This window comes from Falco peregrinus, chromosome 1, assembly GCF_023634155.1.
Source record: "Falco peregrinus isolate bFalPer1 chromosome 1, bFalPer1.pri, whole genome shotgun sequence".
NCBI classification, from domain to species: domain Eukaryota; kingdom Metazoa; phylum Chordata; class Aves; order Falconiformes; family Falconidae; genus Falco; species Falco peregrinus.
Window position 1 is genome coordinate 53,857,852 of NC_073721.1, and position 19,996 is coordinate 53,877,847.

Genomic DNA, 19,996 nt, shown 5'->3' on the forward strand with positions numbered 1-19,996 from the left:
TGGGATAAAGTGATGTGACTCCACTGGCTGTAGTGTAAACTACCAGTTTGTGAATGCTGAGGACTCAGGCCCGTTCTGTTTGCCCCAGTGAAACTTTTCTAAGGAATGGAGAATGCAAATATGGAAAAAGATGTTTCAATGGTGGGTACAAGCACAGGATTTTAAACACCTGCTTTGGCACAGGGCTCCTACATGAACTTGGGTACGTTTTCTTTGTGCTCAGTTCCTCACGGATACAACAGTGATCCCTAAGGGATGCTGTAAGGATATGTGTTCTAAAGAGCGAGGCGCTGCAATCATATGAATATTTGATAGAGACCCCAGGAGAAGGCAAAGGGTAAAATTGTCAGGGTGGTGAGCAGTGTTGTTAAGTGGTTGTGTACAGGCCATCCCTTATGCAGGGATGCGCCATCTTGATATTCTTTGTTTACTGAAAAGGAGCACCGGATGGAGGTAGCTTATCCTCCAGGAAACCAGCAATGAAAAACAAGCAGCTTATCTAGTCCTGCGAACCCCTCTGCTTCCCTTCCCTTCAGCAGCAGACAGCACGATAAAAGCTGAGACAAGTCTCTGTAGGAACCCAGAGCTGTGAATCTTCCTCTCACCCTGTCTGGCCAAAATCCCTTCATTCGCAGGGGGAATTTAGGCCAGAGATCACCAGTTCTAGCTCTCCGCCAGAATAACAGAGGAGAGGGTTAGAAAGGAAGAAAAACAGCCATAACTCAACAAGTACAGTCAGAAAGAGAAGAGATGCACAAAATATGTAGTCCTCTGCTATGCTTCCAGCCACATCCCCACTCTGCTGACCCTTTCAAATTTCCCCCACCATGACACTGGGTGATTTTTTTTTTGGTCTCTCATAAACAAGGATATCATTTGCCATTTAGATGAAAGGAGGCTGGGACAGGAACAGATTTCAGTTGCTTTGGAAAGGGGTTGCAGACTCATTCCACCCTGCATTTGATTACAGGTCAGTATTCCGGCCTTTGGGGCTCTCTGACGCAGCCTCACTGAGGGACACCCCGAGGCACAGAGAAGCCAACAAGGCAGTGCTCCGCAGCTTGCTGGCTCTAGCAGGATGTGGGACAGGAAGGGGCAAGTTCTCCACCACAAATATGGAAAAACTAGACAAAGGAGAAAGAAATGAAAACAAAAAAATGGCAGCTGAATTTTGACATGGTTAAAATGAAGAATGGGACCGTGCCATTCACAGGTGGATAGATAGATCAATCAATTGATCTCATCTACACTGACACACTTTGGAGCTATAATTCACTGCTGGGGCAATTATTCCAGCACAGCAGTGGCAGGAGTTACATCGGAGATGGAATTCAGGTGCTTTTAGTCAGGGGAGAGTTGGACAACAAAGGAGTAAAAATTAGTAAATGCCATCCAGCAGTAAAGATACGTGGGATAGAAGTTACGTGTGTGCAGTTGCTGAGCGTGGAGGAAAAGACAGACAGAAAAACAGACACATAAAAGTCTGAGTTTTGGTTGTGCAATCATTCACTGTCTGACCTTATTCTTGCCTCCTCTCCACTACTCTTGGAGAGAAGAGCGTTTAGCATTATTGTGTCCCAGTCTCTTTGCCATGTTGCTGTTGACTTCTTTATTCCCCCGCACTGAGTAAATGGTGCTGCCTCTGGAAGGTGCAAGGAATTTTTCTTCATAAGCCTTGATGTGTTCAAGAGAGGGCTGGACTCGTCTCTGCTGTGAGTCTGACAGGGGCTTTAACAGCCTCACAACACCGGGACAAATAGCTCCTGGTCCCTTAACCCTTCCTAGCTTTGCAAGGCAAGGCCTAGCACTGTTGTTCCCATCGCAAGGGCTTTAGACAGTCTTTCAGGCTGAAATCCTCTCTGTGGTGGCTGGGCAGAGCGGAAATCCAGGGGCTGGATCAGATTGGCCTAATGCTACAGGAGCTTAAGCGGTCTGTTTTACCAGAGATTATGGTTTCACTTACACAGAGCGCCTGAAAAATGCTGTGGTTTAGGAAGGATTATAGCTGAAAATTCCATGCTTTAAAAGAGAAATAAAGCAGGGGAGGGACTAGGAAACCCAACGTGCCTGGAGGTTGTGCAAACAGGATTAACCTCTGCCCATAGCACCTCTGCTTCTGCCCACCCACGCTTCCCGTGTCCATCTTTTTCTCTGCCCTTTCCTCCCCGGCGGCTCCCCACAAGATGGAGAGCTGAAAAAGGAGCCCAGAAAATGCCCAGGACCAAAGCATCCCTAGTTTATTTAGATATGACTGTCAAACTGCTTCCTTGAAAAATATCACTTCTCTTGCAGCCCATGAAAGCCAGGGGAACTTTTGGCCCTTTGCCTGCAGGTAGAGCTATTCATCCAAATTATCTAGTATCAACATTATATGGATAAAGGCTTCAGCACTCCCAGACTGCTGGTGGTGACTCTGCCTGTCTGGCCTGAAGGTAAATCCGTGCACTCCTTGCCATCTGATGACAGAGGATGCAGGGGAAAAATAGCTTTAGGGGTTCTCCATCTGCAGAGACTGGCACTAGCACATGGAAGCTCACTGGTAGGATTGTAGTTGTAAAAAGCAGAAGGTGGGCACTGATGTGCTGCCTACTCTGGTGACTTTAATTAACCGTGCAACAAGAAGCAGGCACTCCAGCTTCTATCCCCCATATCCTTCACAAAAGGCCCTTGCCAAACAGAGCTTCCTATAGCAAAAGGGGAGAAGAAATTACAATCCTCACAGCATACCAGAGACTCCACACAAGTAAACTAACTAAAGAGGAACTGTACACCTTTTGGCCAGGACTGATCCTTCCCAATCAATGGAACCATGAACATATGTCTTTGCTGCAAAGGAGTGTCAGTGATCAAGAGGCCTTTGCTGGCCATCCAGGTTAGAGGTACTTGGAGAACACAGATGGCAAACCATCGTTTTTGCCAGGTAGCAAACCTTTAGGAAACAAATGTCTCAGGATAAACAGCATTCACACACAGAAACTGCCCAGCCCTTTATTGTCTAGGTGAGCATTGCAGTCTCGTAATAAGTGCCTAGAGTTAATTAAGGCAGTCCTACATTAATGAAGTCAGATTTATGACCTAATTATATGTCACATTTCTATTTCTCTGTATAAATCAAAACCACCAGAACTAACTTATTTCATAGGCCATTGGCAACACTTGCCGTCATGGCAGAGAGATGGCTTTCATTTATTGGCTTTAATCTGTCCACCTGAGGGTGGATGGTTTGCTAGATGATTTGGATTGGATCTGATCACATCATCCATACTTAGCTTCAGGTGTTCAAATACAGGATTCTATTACTGCTGACCCAGCAACGGTGGGTGTTCTGGAGTAATCGTGCTTTAGGTCACAGAGTTCTCCAATTCTCAAACCTCTTACTTGGCAGCCAAGTTCAGAGCAGTTGCAAAGCTGTATCTGTTGTGCCTGTGCAAATCTGCATATCAGAAATGGAGGCCCAACACAAACAACAATGAAAATGAGACCTCTTATAAGTCACCCACTTTTCCTCTCCTCCATTATATCTCTCTGTCAAGGTATCTGTCTGGCAACACTATACTGTGCGATCAACCAGAGTCAGTTCTGACTGCTTTTATGCTTAAAGCTCCGAAGTGTGCCGCTGTGAACATGATCAATTGATTGATCTATTTGTCTATCCACCTATTAATTGCACAGTCCCATTTTTATTTTAACCAACTCAAACTTCAGCTACACCTTTTTTGTCAAAGCTTTTCCACAGTTTGGCTTGAGAAGCTTTGGCTGTTACAATGAGCATCCTGTTCAATAAGATGCTCATAACAGTGCTGCTCTCCTGGGGAAGGTTACCTTGAGTTTGAAGAGACAAAGCAGTGTAACTCCCTGGGCCAAAATGTGCAAGTGTAGCACCTTCATGTGCCCTCGGCCAGTGAGAGAAAGCAGCAGGAAAGGGAGCACAGAAGCTTCAGAGCATTCTTCTCCTTCCCAGCCCTACGCTTCTTCCTGTCCTCCCTCTCCTGCATGTTCCCTTCGTCACCTCTCCTCTTCCTGCATCCCACTCCTCCCATGCCACTGCACTCCATTCTCCTCATCTCCTGCTGCTCCTGCAGAGGCATCCCTGCGGTCAGAGCCTAGCCCCCGGGTACGTTTACTGCTGTTGTCTCAGCACTGGCTCCTCTGATCTACTCCTAACCTTTTTATTTTTATTTTTGTTTTTAAATTAATTTCCCTGTAGATTTTAACCACTCCATTTTCATTTACCCATTTTGTTCTTCCTCTCCTCCCTTCCCCACCCTCCTCTTCCTCCCCCTGTTCCCTTTGTCTGTCTGTGTCCATCCCTTACCCTACCACAGAAAACCTCTCCTCTCCCCTCAGTATAAAGCAAGAGCCTCATGGAGCCTCTCTCACCCCTTTCACCCCCACCACGCCGGTCGGCTCTGGGCAGGCTGATCTTCAGCCCTTCCACATGGCCCTTTCAGACGATGCGTCCACGCCTTGCTACAGTGCCTTCCTTCATCATGGTGCCCACTTTGGGCAGTCCAGCAGCCAGCCTCTGATAGCAGGTAACCGGCCTTGGCCACGAACTCAGTGGGGATGCTGCAGGCAACGGGTTCAGTTTCATCTGACGGGGAGACCAGTAAATGCTGCAAGCTCTTTGAGTGCAAGTGGGAACCAGAGCAACCAACCATGATCCAGTTCTGTGTATGCAGCATGTGTTCTCAGCTCCATGGAGAAGCAAAAAAAGATTTCATGCCTGTCCTTCATTTTTAGCATAAAATGGGAAAAGAAGCTGTAACTACCTAGAAGCAACTGGGTGTCCCCGTTGGATGGGTCTGGGACTTATTACAGAAACACTCATACAGCAAAGTCCCATGTTGCCTCAATAGCCATAGCCCCTGAGTTCTGCAGGCCCAGCAAGGGTGCTGTGTGCTAGCCTAGGCAGATGGTAGCAGCTTGACCAGCCCAGCCAGCTCTAGGCCTGACAGGGTTGTTCAGTGTGGGTTGTACAAACCCTGAAGTCAGATAAATACATAGGCAGCTGGTGAGCACTCCCACAGCTACATTGTGAGCAACATTTGAGTCTCCTGGTTTGGAGTGTGTCAGCTGGTGCCTTCACACAGCAGACCAAGTAGTTAAGAAACAGAGCGTCACGTCTGAATGTCCAGACCAGGAAGGGTGGGTGAGAGACTATTCATGTCTTACAGCTGAAGGAATACAGACCTGAGGTAGGCAGCCTTTAAGGGAAGGACAGAAGAGAAGAAATAGGTCGCAGAAGGTGGCAGCACTTAGAAGCAGCAGGGTGGAGGGGAGGATGTGGAGGAAGGACAAGTTCCAGGTAGGTACCAGGGGAAACTCCTGCGCAAGGTGACTGAAGCAACACTGCTGCAGAAGCTCAGGGGGTGCTTGGATGAAACAGTGGATATCATTTTAGGTGACCACTGAGGCTGTTGTCACTCCACTGTCAAAGAATGTAATTTGGGCTTCTTCAGAACAGACAAAGTCTTAGGGCACACTGCAGTTCCTAGTGCTGAAGAAACACATCTTACCTCTGTCTCCTTCATGTTCCTGTATTATTTTTCTCTTTTGACCTAACATCCTCCCTTTGTCTTGTCAGGTGAGATTTGCATTTCTAAACCTCCCTGTAGGACAGCATTAAGTAACAGCAGAGAAGACTTTGAGTTCATAGCACTGTCTTGGTCCAATCTTACTGCAGCCAGCAAGTGCCTCTGAGCTCTGAGCACTTCCTAAGCCAAGGAGTCTCCTGACAAGACTCCAACAATATAGGTCTCTGGGGATGCAGACATGTATGATCACCCTCTAGCCTAGAAGGCACTGCGTTTCAGGAGAGGCACTTGCCTTAGGACCCTTATGGAGAATTAGACATGGGAGAAAGTGTTCAGAAGCTCAAACAATGTCACAGTGGTGAAGGTGCTGTTCCTCATCCAGAGGGCTCTTGGAGAAGGGAGAATGTCTGGAGTTGGAAGCATGTTATGAGCAGGATAGGTGCTAGCTTTGCCACAGCCCTGAAGTACAAGAATTTAATAATCCTATCTACCTGTTGGTAATGAGAAGAGGTAATGAAAGGGGCCTGCTTGTATGTAACAGCATTTTCAGAGTCTCTCTGTGGAACTCTTATTCATGTTGCTGATACCATACTTGTTTGTTATCTTCTTCTTCAAGATTGGGAGATTTGACAGATGATCACTTCCCAATGAATTTTCCACACTGAGTTTTGAACGTCAGCCTCTGTGCACTCATGTCTGAATAAAAACACAGGGGCGTATGTGCATAGATCGAGTAGCAGAGTGAGTGTGTATGTGTTGCCACCTGAATGGAAGTGTCAAAATGAATTAATTTCGCCTGCTGCTACATAATGTTCTCTCTAACTTTTCAGTGACACTGTTTTCTCACTCATCACCTGTTGTTATTTCTCAGGCTAGTCAATAAATGAAACCAAAAGAACATGAATTTTAAGCATAGAACTTTCTTGCCTTAAAAGAATGTCAGGGGAAAAAAAAGTACTACATCTAGTAGGTGCTAATCATGTAGCTTAACACACAGCTACAAATCACTAAAGGAATGATGGTGATAAGAGTAGAAGAGTGTAGAATACAAATCCCTGAGGCATTATATATTTATTTTTATCAGTATTGGGGAGTGGCTGGAAAATGGCTCAGCTGTTGTCTGGTGGTTCTGTGCCACTACCTAAGAGGAGGTGAGCTAGGAACATCAGCCACTGATCAGAAAACTCTTCATGGAGAAAGAATGACCTTGCATTTCTTTTTTCTTGAGCAAACCACCTTAGTAATCTTTAGTCAAGATGAATCACTATGAAAGTGATGACACTGGTTTAGCCTACCTCATCCCAGAGAAACTTCCTCCCTTCAGGTTAATGCTCCATGTTGATTAGTTTTTGCTTTGCTGTATAACTGGTTTTTTATTTCTGATTCCCCAGCCAAGGTCCATGTTTGTTCCAGGGCCTGCTTTACCAGTTACCATTGTGCCACTAGTACAGCTAAACCAACTCTTACTCTTCTTTCATTAGCATATCCCAGCACGGTTCCAGTAACTCCAGTGGTGTTAACGGGCCATATTTAACCTGTCACTTCTAAAGGCAAATCAGACTCCAGCCCTCCAGTTAGAACAGACAGGAGAGACAAAATTTAACAAAGGAACAACAAATGGCACAAACTTCTCGGTGAGCGACAGTTCACCTAGGAAATGTGAAAGGCTTTGGATGCCTGGAACAGGCTGAGATCTCAGTAGGCAGCGTTGGAGGCTGAGCTGTAAATCTCCCAGCAGCTGTGGGGGAAAGATTATCTTAATTTATTTAGCTTTTTTTTTCTTTTTTTTGCTTTTTTTTTTTGCTTTTTTGTTGGTTTTGGTTTTGTTTTGGCTTGAAACTCCCAGCAGCTTCTGAGATGATTTTAGTTCATTTAAATGCAATAAGCGCTAACAGCAAATGCCCTTCTGGCTGGCCCATTTTCAGGCTAACCAGTCCAAATGAGGAAATGCCTCTGGCATCAACCAAGAAGCCTCCAGCTGCACTTCCTAAGAGATGAAAAATAAACTACAATCATCCACCCAGTTCACACCCCTCTCTACTTCTTTGGTGGAGAAAAGATACTACGACTTCAAGCACTGCTAACAAAAATTGGTACCTGTGATAAAAATGAAGTGGAACTCAAACTAATTTGCATGATCCTGTTATATATATTACACTAGCACCTGGAGGGAGTCAACCAGTATTGATCTCATGCTAAGCGCTGTGCAAATGTACTAAAAGTGTGCCCTTGCACCAAAGAGTTTGCAGCATAAAAAGAAGCATAGAGAGGTGAAATGACTTGCCTAAAATCATCAGCAGGTGAATGGAGAGGTGGGCAGACAGACAGGCACAGAAAACTCTTGGATCACTTTCCAATGTCTTGCGCATTGATCACGCCCTAAAGCAACATCACCACAGTTTTGGAACTGCATCCATTGCATATAGGCAGGACCTCAGCTACTCTGGCAGCAACTATGCTGCCATTCTCTGTCCAGCTCAGGGCCATTTTGATTTAAAGTAGATCCAAAATCTACAATGAAAGAAAACAAATTATTTTGAGCCTCACAAAACTAAGTTTTAACATCCAGCCTTACAGGGTGAGATCAAAAGCACCACGACCTTCCCCCAGAATTGTCAGTGGATGGACAGCACTTACATAAGACAAAGGCTGCACAGCACTTGCCTACCAAGCTGCTAGTCATGTGACAGTGGGACAAAAGGTGATATCAAATCAATATTGAAAGACCTTATCCCTATTGATCACCTGCCCTGATTCTTTCCCTTTCCAGGTCGTGATATGGCAAGTACCACCTTGCCTGGCTACCCACCCCATGTTCCCCCAACTGGACAAGGCAGCTACCCAACCTCAACTCTTGCAGGAATGGTTCCTGGTAAGTCACCCCCTCAGACTTCAGTAATGGTGCACACGTGTTTGAACAGTGTACTAGCACTGTAAGAGCTTTCACAGTTGGCTTTGCTATTGTTTTGCTGATCTTAAGGGCTATTCTTTTCATAAAGAAGTCATCAGGTGCCTATAACCAATGTAGCTAACAACCCTTTTTGTAACGTATCCCTCTCACCCTAGTAACTGATTCACTGCTGCTATGGGCAACTAGCTATCTGTAACCTGTGGCAATTAATTGGTAATTAATTAACCTTAGTATTCATTAACTAATGTAATCATTTTCCAATGACCCGTGCAGATTATTATGTACTGCTCATGGCTCAGGATATTCAGCTATCCGCTAACTTAGGGTATGGACTTACCTTCTATCTAAAGCCAAGGCATCAAATTGAAAATCATCAATGGTAATTTAATACCCGCAGTTTTTGGAGACCTACTGTCCATAGCCTAAACTAGCTAAGACTCAGCAATGATTAACAGCATTTCAGGAGAAACTGACTATTCACTTTCAACAACCAGCTACTTGCCCATCTCCTGTTTGTAAGACAGTGCCTCCAATCCAAGAAACTACCTACCTAACCCTAGATCCAAAGGCAAACTCTTTCTTTGCTACCCAGTGCCTTTGGAGAAATACCTTCTCTTGGCATATGGATTCTCCCACCGCTTAGGGAGAAGAGAAGAACATTTACCCTAGGGCAATTGAAGACTGTCTTACCCCAGGCTCTGTTCCCGGCTCCTCTGATGACAGTTATCCCCAGTAGATAAATTAAGAGGCAGGATTTTTGTTTCTCAGCCACTGCAGCTCAGAACTTCACTTGCCACTGATTTCTGTTTGTGTTACTGCCCTCGGTTGTGAGTCGTGACAGCTAATGAGCAGGTACACAGTCCATTCAGCAACCTCTGCTACTGAAGGGATGACTCCAGAACTAAAGCAGCAGAAAGCAGATGACAGAAAGCTCTTAGATCACTGTGATATGATTTGCCAGGGCTTATGAGTGAAAAGCCTAACTTAACCTTCATCCGAATCTCGGAACAGCTAGCTAAATGAACATACACTATAGCGAGGACAGTGAAAATATGGCTGATAGGAAATGTTTGCGAGTCAAAGTCTTAACGTCTTTAAATGACAAATCACTGCTTATATACCATGGAGTACTGGCTAATACCTATGGTCACAGAGCTAACAAGCTACCTACAGCTTACAGTCCTAAGGCAGAACAAAATCTTGGGCTATGTTGTGAAGAAGATGAGATTGACCTCCAGATCAGGAAACAATAGTGGATTGGTCCCATCCTCACCCCCACTTTAGTCCCTTGGAATAGTTGACCAGTTTGCAGAACTTTTGGGGTGGTGCAGAGTTGGCAAATTTTAGGGCATCTCCTTCTACACTAAATTTTTCAAGGAGATGGTTTAGCTCCAGAAGCAGAGAAGCATTAAGACAATATAAATCAATTAAAAAACCCCACACAGTAACACTAGGTAGATGCAGTTGTCAATATTAAAGTCAGTTATAGGTCAAAACTTATAGAAGGTTGTGGGATGTTGAAATATTTAATAACACCAAAGTAGCTGAGTCTCTGAATAGGTACTTTTAAAAAACAGGCTCTTCTCAACTTCTAACTGTTCTCAACTGTTCAGTAACTGCTATGTAAGTTTAACATCCTCATTGCAAGGATGATAGTGGCATCTAAACTGGGACAAAAATCTTAAGACCACTAATATGACAGGAGCCGCTTATCCAAGAATAGGGTATTTCAGTTCCTTAATGTGAAGGCTACTTGTCCATAAGACAGCAGTGTCCCCAAAACCACACAAATACCCCCAAAAGGAAAAGGAGCAGGTGATAAAGAAAAAAGTTGAGTTACACTTCAAAGAAAAAAAGATTATTCAAGTCAAATGGATATCCTTACATTACACCTGATGTCAATATTCAATTAGAGGAAGTTCTCCCAGTGTCCTAATTGGGCATCCTGCAGTAGTTGCTCCCTCTTTCCACAGAGCACCAAGCTCTGGCTGTTTCAGTCATAGCCCACTGGTCAGACCCAGCCTGGCAGCCCTTCTATTCTTGTCTTCTAACCTGACGGAAGCCCACAAGCTGGAGATAAAGAGGCTTCCTGGGAAGGAACAGAAGACTTGGCTTTAATGGGTCACACCACAGATCTCTGCAGCCACTACTCTCTGCAGGGGCCAAAAGTGAATGCCTGGGGAAGGGTATAAGAGTAGAGGAAGGATGTATCGGTGCTTTCTCAAAAGCTTTCCCAGCCTCCAACAAGCTGCAGCTCAGAGACTTCCTACACCAGATTTAGTATTTTTCTATTTAGTATTAAACACCCTGGATAGGTTTCCCTTCCACAAACTTGAACAGTATCTCTTGAACCCATACAAGCCTTCAGCATCTGTAGCAACCTATGGTAAGATGTTCTGCAGCTTAACTGCATATTATGTGAAAACTACATCCCTTATTTGTTCTGAACCCGCCACCTGCTAGGCTTACTTCATGCCTCATGGTTTCTGTATTAAAAGACTAAACGTGCCAAGATTTAAATACAGATACCAAGAAATATTGTTAGTAAAGGTTCCCAGAGCACAGATTGCACAGAGTATAGGCCTCATGAGATTGATCCTCTGTGCCTGCTTGCAACCTCTGTTGAGAGTCCAGGTTGAACTGAGAAAACAAATATGATGTTGCCAACAGTTTGTTACATGCCCTCAGGCTGAGAAAGATCAGGGGCCAGCGCTTTAAATACACTGCAAACAAGAAGCCAGCAAGACAGCCACTCGGGGAGTATCTTTAAGAAACATACTGGCGCGCAAACAAACCTCATTGTCCAGATGTAAGTGAATATAAAAAGGTGCCCTGTCTTCTCTACATAAAGGCACAGAGCTAAAAATAGAACCGGTCAGAAATGAGAATTTCCAAGCCATGCAAAACACTGTGGTTTTTTACATTTGTTTTCCTCTTGTGTTCGTATGAGGAATCAAAATCGAAATAGTTCATTTTGCAAACATCAGGATGAAACATTTCAATAATGTCAACATGTTCTAGATGTCAAGACATATTAAAATAATAAAAGAATTGAAAGGAAATTAAATGAGATGAGAAAGGCAAAATGAAACAAAACAAGAAAGTTGAAACAATACTTTGTTTCAATTTGCAATCATTTCAGAACTTTTCTTTCCAAAACTCCATTGAAACTGACAGGCTCATGCAAAACATTTCCATTTCGATGAGACAGCATTTTCCAGTGGAAAACTGTTTCTGAGAAGATTGTTTGACCAGTGCTGACCAAAGCCGCTTTGTTCTATCCATGACAGCCTTTCACTAGACTTCTACTTGTATAGCCTAGAGAGGAGCTTGTCTCCAGTAGCATTACGTCCATGCAGCATGGTCAGTCATGCATGCAAGTATCTCTGAGGTTTATGCGGATGATGTGGTGTGATACATATCCTGCCTTTGCCCTTGCCCATAATGGCAGGTCCCAGGCTGTAGGTGTGGATGTAAGTCCTGGAGCACAGACCTGAAAAAGCAGGAGTTAGTTCCTCAAAGAAGGATTAATCAGGTATTGTGCTATGCTTAACCCATGTGTCTGAGAGAGGTTTCCTGCACAGGTAACAGAGAACCTTTGATCCCTGCCTTAATTCTTCATCTCTCCCAGAAAGGCCATCTAGTTTCTGCAAACTGTTTTGGTGAAGTGAGCATCCAGTGAAGGGAACTGCAGTTTACACAGAGCAGCGCAGAGTCTGCAGAGGGCTGGTGATGGCAACGGCAGGGAGTCGTTAAACAGAATCCAATGTTGATGAGGAAATTACACTTGTTTCATTAGTGATTGGGGAAGGCGATAGCTCAGTTCCTCTTGGTCACAGTTGAGCTCAAAAGCTCATTATCCTGCTGCATGCATGCTTTCACTCCTCGTCAATAAACACTGTTTCCAGTGGCTGCCCTCCCTCCTCCCCAGCTCTCCATAGCTGGGGCTTTTTCTCCTCTACTTAACCCGTGCTTTAGGAACACTATAAACAGTTTAGGGTGACAACTCAGAAGAGGGCGAGAGAGAAGCATTGAAATAGCAGAACAACTTTTCTCCATGCAGAGAAGTGACATAAGTTTATATGAGGCATTTCAAAGCAGAAATTCTCATCCAGATAGGTTTTTTTTCCTTCTTTGGGGGGCAAACTCATTCCGGTATATCTCACAGATAACTCACTTCAGTTAGAGCTAACTCTGGACTATGCATTGCTTTTTGCCTTTGTATCCTATCCCACAGCATCTTGGTCACCATAGCAGGTTTCACCTATTTGTTCCCAGCCAGCTGTCAAGATTTTCAGTGGAGGATGTTTCTAGATATGGAAATATGCTGAGTCAATTATCACTAAAACAGTATTTAGAAAGGTCCGTCACACAAAATGAGGTTTGAATGCTGAAACTAAAAACTACTGTGGCTAAAACAGCTTTGGATGATGATTCATTTTGATATGTAGACATTTTCAAACTGACTTCTTTGGTTATTACACAGTGTGTCTTTGAAAAATCTGGCTGGACAGATTCTCTTCATGTTTAAACCACGGCAAATCCCCTGACTTCAACAGACTTAATTTTCACCATTGAAGAATCTGTGGGTTTGGCTTTAACCCTCCGGTGAGGGGAGATTTGCGGAGATTACAGTATAATTAATTGACATTTATTTGGTAATTGTATCACAGGCATCCAGCGTGCCTTGCATTGCCCTCTTTCCCTATTCCATGGTATCTAGCAGGAACCCCAGGTGCTTTACAAACACTTCTCTCCTAACAGCTCTTTTCCTGCCCCAGGGCAGACCAGAAGCCAATAGTCACACTGTTCTTTCACTGTCTTTTAACCACACAATACCTTTCATATTGCATTAATTGTCCCCAGTCTATTGACACTGCATTAAATTGAGCTTATGATCAGATAATGGCATATTTTTACTTAACAGAATCATACATTTTTAAATGTTGGGGATTTATTTTCAATGCAGCACCATACCTCCTCAGTTACCACATACAATTCCTTCAGCTGTGCACAGCCTTCTATAAAACAAGGAGACTCAGCTCCTTATGCACAATAAGAATGAATATTTAAGAAGACTCTACAACATTCAAATCTTGGGTCAGAGCCTTATTGGATCACAAAGCTCGCAAGTATTTTGGTTTGGGCCCATTTTACTGAATGTGAAAAAGGATGCTGTAGCTCAGCTTTGCCTTTCAGATTCAGAGTAGTACCTAACGTGCTAATCATTAGAAAACTATCTGCCAGAACTGGAATACAGCAAGTTTTCTATGTAACTCACTAGCTAAGCATAAAGGTGGGGTTAATCATATATGAATCAGTTTTCTGGCTACCATCATCATATAGAGTAAGAAAGAGTGATTCATACGTTTTCCATTTTGGTTTGTATTTAAGCCCACCCTGCTCTCAGACCATTTCCAAAAATGAACAGTACTCTTCTACACAAAAACATCATCGCCCTCAGTACCCTGTGAACAAAACATGACAATACCTATCGCCATCAACAGCACTGCTAATCCCAATGTGTTTATTGTGAACTTGTCCCATCAAGCTCCCATGTCTGCTGCCTTGAGAACCTTAGATCCTATTTAAAAGAAAGCTGACGGCTAATTGCCAAAAAAACCTGCACATGCAATCCCACTGCAACCTGAGGAACTGAAGTCAGAAGGCAACGAAAAGTAAACCATTTTATTTATTTGTATTACTGAAATTCATTATTTTAAACTAATTTCTTGATTCTGAAAAGGTCAGCTTTATAAGTTTAAATTTTATGGGTGAGTAACACTGCACTGAACAAACTACAGTGTCCTCAAAGGCACAGTCTCAGTTGGGCTAGGAAGGTATGTATGCTAGTTTTTATGTTGGCATACGGATTTGGCACGAATGCTGGCTTGATGGAAAAGCAGATGTAAATCTTCATTCCTAACCATATTTCACACCTTCCTTGTTTTCTTCCAGGGAGCGAGTTCTCAGGGAATCCCTACAGCCACCCTCAGTACACAACCTACAACGAGGCCTGGCGGTTCAGCAACCCTGCATTACTAAGTGAGTACCTCTTTCCCACAGCACACCCCCAGCTTCGCGCTCCTTCTGTTTGTCTCTTTGTTTTCTTTTTTTTTTTTTTTTTTTTCCCCCCCTAAAGAGGGGTTTTCAAGTATTTGAGCAGGTGAGAGGCCTTCTCCCTCACTCTCCAGTCCAGCATCTAGATGGGTATACACCTCATGTGTGTTTTGTATGTGTTCTGAAGCCGATGACACTTCCATGAGATGGTTCAGAATTCCAATTCAGCTCTGGCTTCTCTGTGGGCTGCATCCACAGTTCATTCTACATTAGATCAGAAGTTAAACTCAGGTTCTGCTACTCTTTCAGGCTGCAATCAGCATCCATTCAGGATCTGATTGAAAACCCAGATGAGGTTTCACTCCTCTCCCAAGCTACACCCAGAGCCAGCTGCTGGGGATCTGGAAATCCCATAGAAGTTCTTCCTATCAGGCCAGTTGGAACAGTGTCCGGAGTGGGAGGCAGCCTGCATCACTAGGTTTATAATAGCCTGTAGAGATTTCTTGCAAGGGTAGATCCATCTTCAGTGACTAATACGCCCAGAAAGAGTCAGGGGTTTTTTCGGAGGGGAAAAAAAACTCCGCAAAGACTGTGTCTTCTAACACAACGTTTTTTTGCAAGGGAATAGGAAAAGATTTATTATATGAAAAATAAATCAGCTGTGATTATTACTTACATATTTACTGAGGTTTAACAACTGGGTAATAGATGCACATTTCACTCTAGTGTTGTTAAACCTCAGTAAATGTGATCTTAATAATCAATCACTATTTAACACACATTCAATAAACATCTAGAGAGCTTTCATACCAAATGCGACCAAAATCCCAAACAATAAAACCCTGTAATTTTGTTTAATTTCTCCCCTCCTGGTTTTAAAAGTGACCTGTTATACTTTGTCAGATATGTTGAGGCTATCTGGCCCTGACACTTCCTCTGTGGCTGCAGATCAGGTGTGGCGTATTTGTGCTGCAGCGCTCATGGGCTTCCCTCTCAGCAGCTTACTGATGGCCAGGAGCAAAAGGATCTCCTTCCCATAGAGGGGCTCCAGAGCCAGCGGCCACAGTAGCATCATCTCCACACAGAAACGCAGTCCTTGCCTGGCCTCCACTGATTGCCTTTCCCTAGCCCCATTAAGAGCAGAGTCCCCAAATTTGTTCTTTTGGTTCCTTTCCTCTTCTTTCTTCCTTTCCTTTTCAGTTCTCCTTCGCTTCTTTTCTTCGTTTGATTGTTTTGGTTTGGTTTTTTTGTTTGGTTTGGTTTTTTTTTTTTTTTTTTTTACTGTTTGTCCTTTCAACCAGTCCATTCTTCTCCTGTGTTAACTTTCAGGTTCCCCTTATTATTATAGTGCCACATCCCGGGGCTCCGCACCTCCCACTGCTGCCGCTGCCTATGACCGCCACTAGTTACCATGGAAACCACATGAAACTGCAGGGCGACAGCTTAGGCCTCCACATTGTACCTGTCTGATCACCTCCCTCCATCCCTGGGAAGGGTGAAGAGACCTTCTCCGTTCCTCCCCAGTCCAGTTCCTTCCTCTTCGCCACGAAGGCACCGGACCAAGCGCTCACCACACAAGACTGAGACCCCCGCCCTCCCCTGCCCCCCACCCCCACCGCTCCCCCTGTGCTGGGAAGAGCCTGTGGCCCAGCGGCTTCTCCTGCTGGAGCCCTCCACCGCGCCTGGGCCAAGTGCAGCCCCACCAAGCCCCCTCGGCTTCCAGGACTTTAGGGGGACTGGGAAGCAATGCAGCTGGCAACCATTGCCTTATGGGACCCCCTTCTTCTGGGAGCGGTAGGGGCCAGGGGAAGCAGGGGAGATCGCCGCTCCTGAAACACTGATCCCCAAAGATACGGTCTCCCATGGCGGACCCTTCGGCATGTGCAACCCGCGATGCTCACCCTGTTCCCCAGGACAGAGGGAACGGTCTGGCTAGAGCAGAGATGGCAGTGCAGAGACCTGCCCCGCCTGGCAATGAAGAAAAGGACCAAGGACCTGCGCCCCGCAAGGGGTTCTCTGCGCACCTCATCCCCATGCTCCAGCACAGCCCCCCACGGTCAGCTGCACCTCACGCGCGGCGGCTTTGCAGGCCGGAGTCGGGAGGAACCTCACACACACCCACAACTTCTGTGACACACAATCAGCTCAGACAGGAGGATGGAGCAACATTTACAAACCAACCAACGGAATGAAGAAATATATAAATAGATATATAAATATAACTGTGTTTTTATGCTTTGTCATGAAGGTCTGTAAAAAGAAAAAAAAAAAAGAACAAATCCCCAATTTTCTAAAAAACCCAAGCAAACAAAAACAACAAAAAAACCAAAATAATAATTAAAAAACCCTACAAAAATAAAACTCCAAGTCCCATCCCTCCCCGCCACCTGAATGGCAGACAAGTTCCTCTGACGTTTGATGCTCCTCTTTCACTCTAGGGTTTTGTTTCCTTTCTGTTTTGCACTACAATGGGATGGTGGTATTGGAGAGGATTGGATGCCAGCTCCACCCCTGTCGCCTCCTCCTCCTCCCCTTTCCCAAATCCTGTCTCTGGGGAGCAGTGTGGACAAGTCACATCTGACAAAGTTACCAAACACATCAGTCGACAAAAAAAGCACTCTGAGTCAACAAACGTTTTCCATGTCACTGGTTGGCAAACAAAGAAAACAAGCCCAGCTGCGCTCTAGCTGCGCTGTGTGGTGGAAAGAGTGGGGCTTCATGTGGGCCCATCTGATTGCCCTCTGGACAGCTGAGACTGAGATGGACAAATTCAGGATTGGCTGGGATTATTGCTTGGTTCCCTAGCCCTTAGCCTCTTCTCCTTCACCTTAACCCCTGTACCTGTGATGACTTCAGTTCACCCTCATCCCAACTCTCGCAATTTTAGATACGTCCAGCACCCATTCTCCAGACCCTCACTGCCGGTGACAACAGCCTCATGATCTGTGCCCAACACCTAATTTCCTAACCACTGCAGCCTTGCTGTTACGGCCCCCCTTCGATTCCCAGCCCATCTGCTCATACACCTACTAATTTATAGGCCTTCATTCAAATCCATATGCCTGCATTCAACCAGCCAGTCCCAACATACAGCCCCATCTTTTCATCTTCAATCCTATATTGTGCACCCCTAGTATTTACCCCTTACCCAAATGCTCACCTGATGATTCTCTAGGGATTCTCTGCTCTTTTTGGTTCCCAAGTGACTGGCAAACACTGTTCTGCAAAAGGCTAACTGTCAATAGAAACGCTTATTACTCCTGTATCGTCAGCAAACTCATAAACTGTTCCTTGCACTGACACTTCCTAAAAAATACTCAAAGAAAACATGAAGGCAGCTATAGCCTGTCCCCAGGGCATCAAGTCTGCCAAAGTAGATCTGTGTTGTTTTAGAGAGGTTTCAGATAAAACTTGTGGGCTACTGTCCATGGACAAAGACAGGATTGAGAATCAAACCCCCGAAGGGCATAAAAGTGAACAGCGGAGCAATCTGTACAGCCAACATTATGTATAAAATCCAAAGTTCCAAGCCTCAGAGGAGATGTGGTTGTGGACTCGGTATTCTGTCTCCAAGTTTAACTTGTATGTATGAAATCCATCATCAGTAAACAGCTGTGTTGATCCCAAAGGCCCCTTTCACCTAACACTTTTAGCCCTTGCATGGCTCTAGCTGATTATAGGTCTGTGTCTTCTTTATTGGGGTGCCCAAATGATAAGGGTATTTGGCGGGATGTTTACATAGAAGATATAGAGCTAAAATCTGTTCCTGTACAGAATAAAATCAAAGAGGTTACTCCTGTTCTATTAAAAGTGTCATTCTGCATGTCTTACCTCTGAGTGACCTGCTGCAAAGAGCGGAGTTGTTACACTGTCACCAAGACCAGAATTTGGCCCGTTATCTCATCTTATTCTGTATGAGAAGCAAATTCTGAGTAATTTCTGAAAATTTACTTTCACCACTCCTTCTGTTTTCCTCCACAGACACCAGACAGATGCTGGACCCTGTTAGCAAAGTCTCCCCTTTAGTGTCTCAGTACAGCCTTTGCTCTCCCTGCGCACCACCCCGTTTCACGCAGCGGGTGGTCGGGGCAGAGGCAGTAAATCCCAGGACCAGCAAGGAGAACCTCCTGAGGAGGCTAGAGAAAAGGAGACTGTCCTGCCTCACACTTGGTGACCTGCAGTCCAGGGGCCACCTCAAGAGAAGCTAGCAGCTCAGAAATGCTTATTTTTATGATGGTGTTGTGCTAAACTTGAGACACGAGCTAGGGTATGAAAGCAGGATTTTGGTTGGCTTACTCATGGCTGGCTTGATTTGACCCTCGGAGGGCCAAATCCATTGTTGGTGTAACTCCACTGATAAAAGAGGATTTCCACCAGGCACTGGATTGGTCTGGAAAGTTCATAAGTACGGCATGTAGTTTGACCAGGAAAATGAAAAGGAAAGCAGAATTATGCAAAGGACCGGGCAGTCTAATCCTCTTCCACCACCATCTGTAGACCCCCATGCGAATGTACTGAACTACATTTGCCAAAGAGTTTCTTGTGTTGGTTGTTTTGATTTACAGTCGGTGGATGCATTGTAAAGCAGTATTATAGCTAAAGTCTAGTATCTGACACAGGGATTTATGTGGTGATATTATGCAGAAGAAAACCATCAATATTCATATAGATTCCATTAGACTGGACTATGCAGGAAACGCAAAAATTCTACCAATTATTTAATATTATGTTATTTGCAAAAACAATTGCTGCTTTGTAGGAAGATAATGTGTGTAATGTGAAGGCAATTCCTCTTGTATATAAGTTCATCTCCATCTTCATCATGGTAGTTATTAAAACAACCTCGTCTCATCCTGTAGATAAGGAACACACTGTCTGTACTGTGCAAGTCTCGTTGTGCTCACTGAAAACAAAACAGTATGTTCAATAAAGCACAGCACAAATCCAGAACCTGAGGGAACAGCCAAACCTTGGAAGGACCCCTTCCCCAACAGGCCAACAGTTGCTTTGTTATAGGTGGATTTTGGGCTTTTTTTCTGTTCTTTAAAAAGTTTTACAGGAAAAAATGAGAAATAATTGGAGGAAGAAATCACTATGCAAAATCTAGTGAAGTCTATGACTCACATCTCTCTCCTCCATTCTGCTGTCTCTTCCCTTTCCCATTTCTTTCTCACACCCTCTTTCCATTCTGTTTCTATCCCTCTCTTTTATTATTCTTCATTCCCAATGTACTTTTCTGTCCAGAGAGGGAACAGGATTACTGATGGAGAGCAGGTATCTGGGACCTCAGACTCCCCAGTTCTCCTCGTGGCTCTAGAGAACCTTTGTCAAGTCCAATTTCCCCCCTGTGTCTCAATTCCAATCTTCTGTAAAATGGGGATAACAACAGTTCCTAGTTCACAGGGGGATTGTGCAGCTGAATTAATTAGCACCGGCTCAGTGCTTTGAGATCCTGGAAAGAAAATTCTATCGAAGTGTTAAGTATTAT

General features: G+C 44.5%; 1 protein-coding gene across 1 annotated transcript in view; it reads left to right on the forward strand.

Annotated features, from left to right (window-relative positions):
* PAX2 (paired box 2) overlaps positions 1-19,638 on the forward strand; it is a 124,926-nt gene extending 105,288 nt beyond the window's left edge. Inside the window, exons 9-11 of the mRNA XM_055793641.1 lie at positions 8,308-8,409; positions 14,407-14,493; positions 15,838-19,638. Of these exons, the coding sequence (XP_055649616.1) occupies positions 8,308-8,409; positions 14,407-14,493; positions 15,838-15,914 (266 nt within the window). The 3' untranslated portion in view covers positions 15,915-19,638. The remainder of the gene's footprint in view (positions 1-8,307; positions 8,410-14,406; positions 14,494-15,837) is intronic.
* The last annotated feature ends 358 nt before the right edge of the window (positions 19,639-19,996 follow it).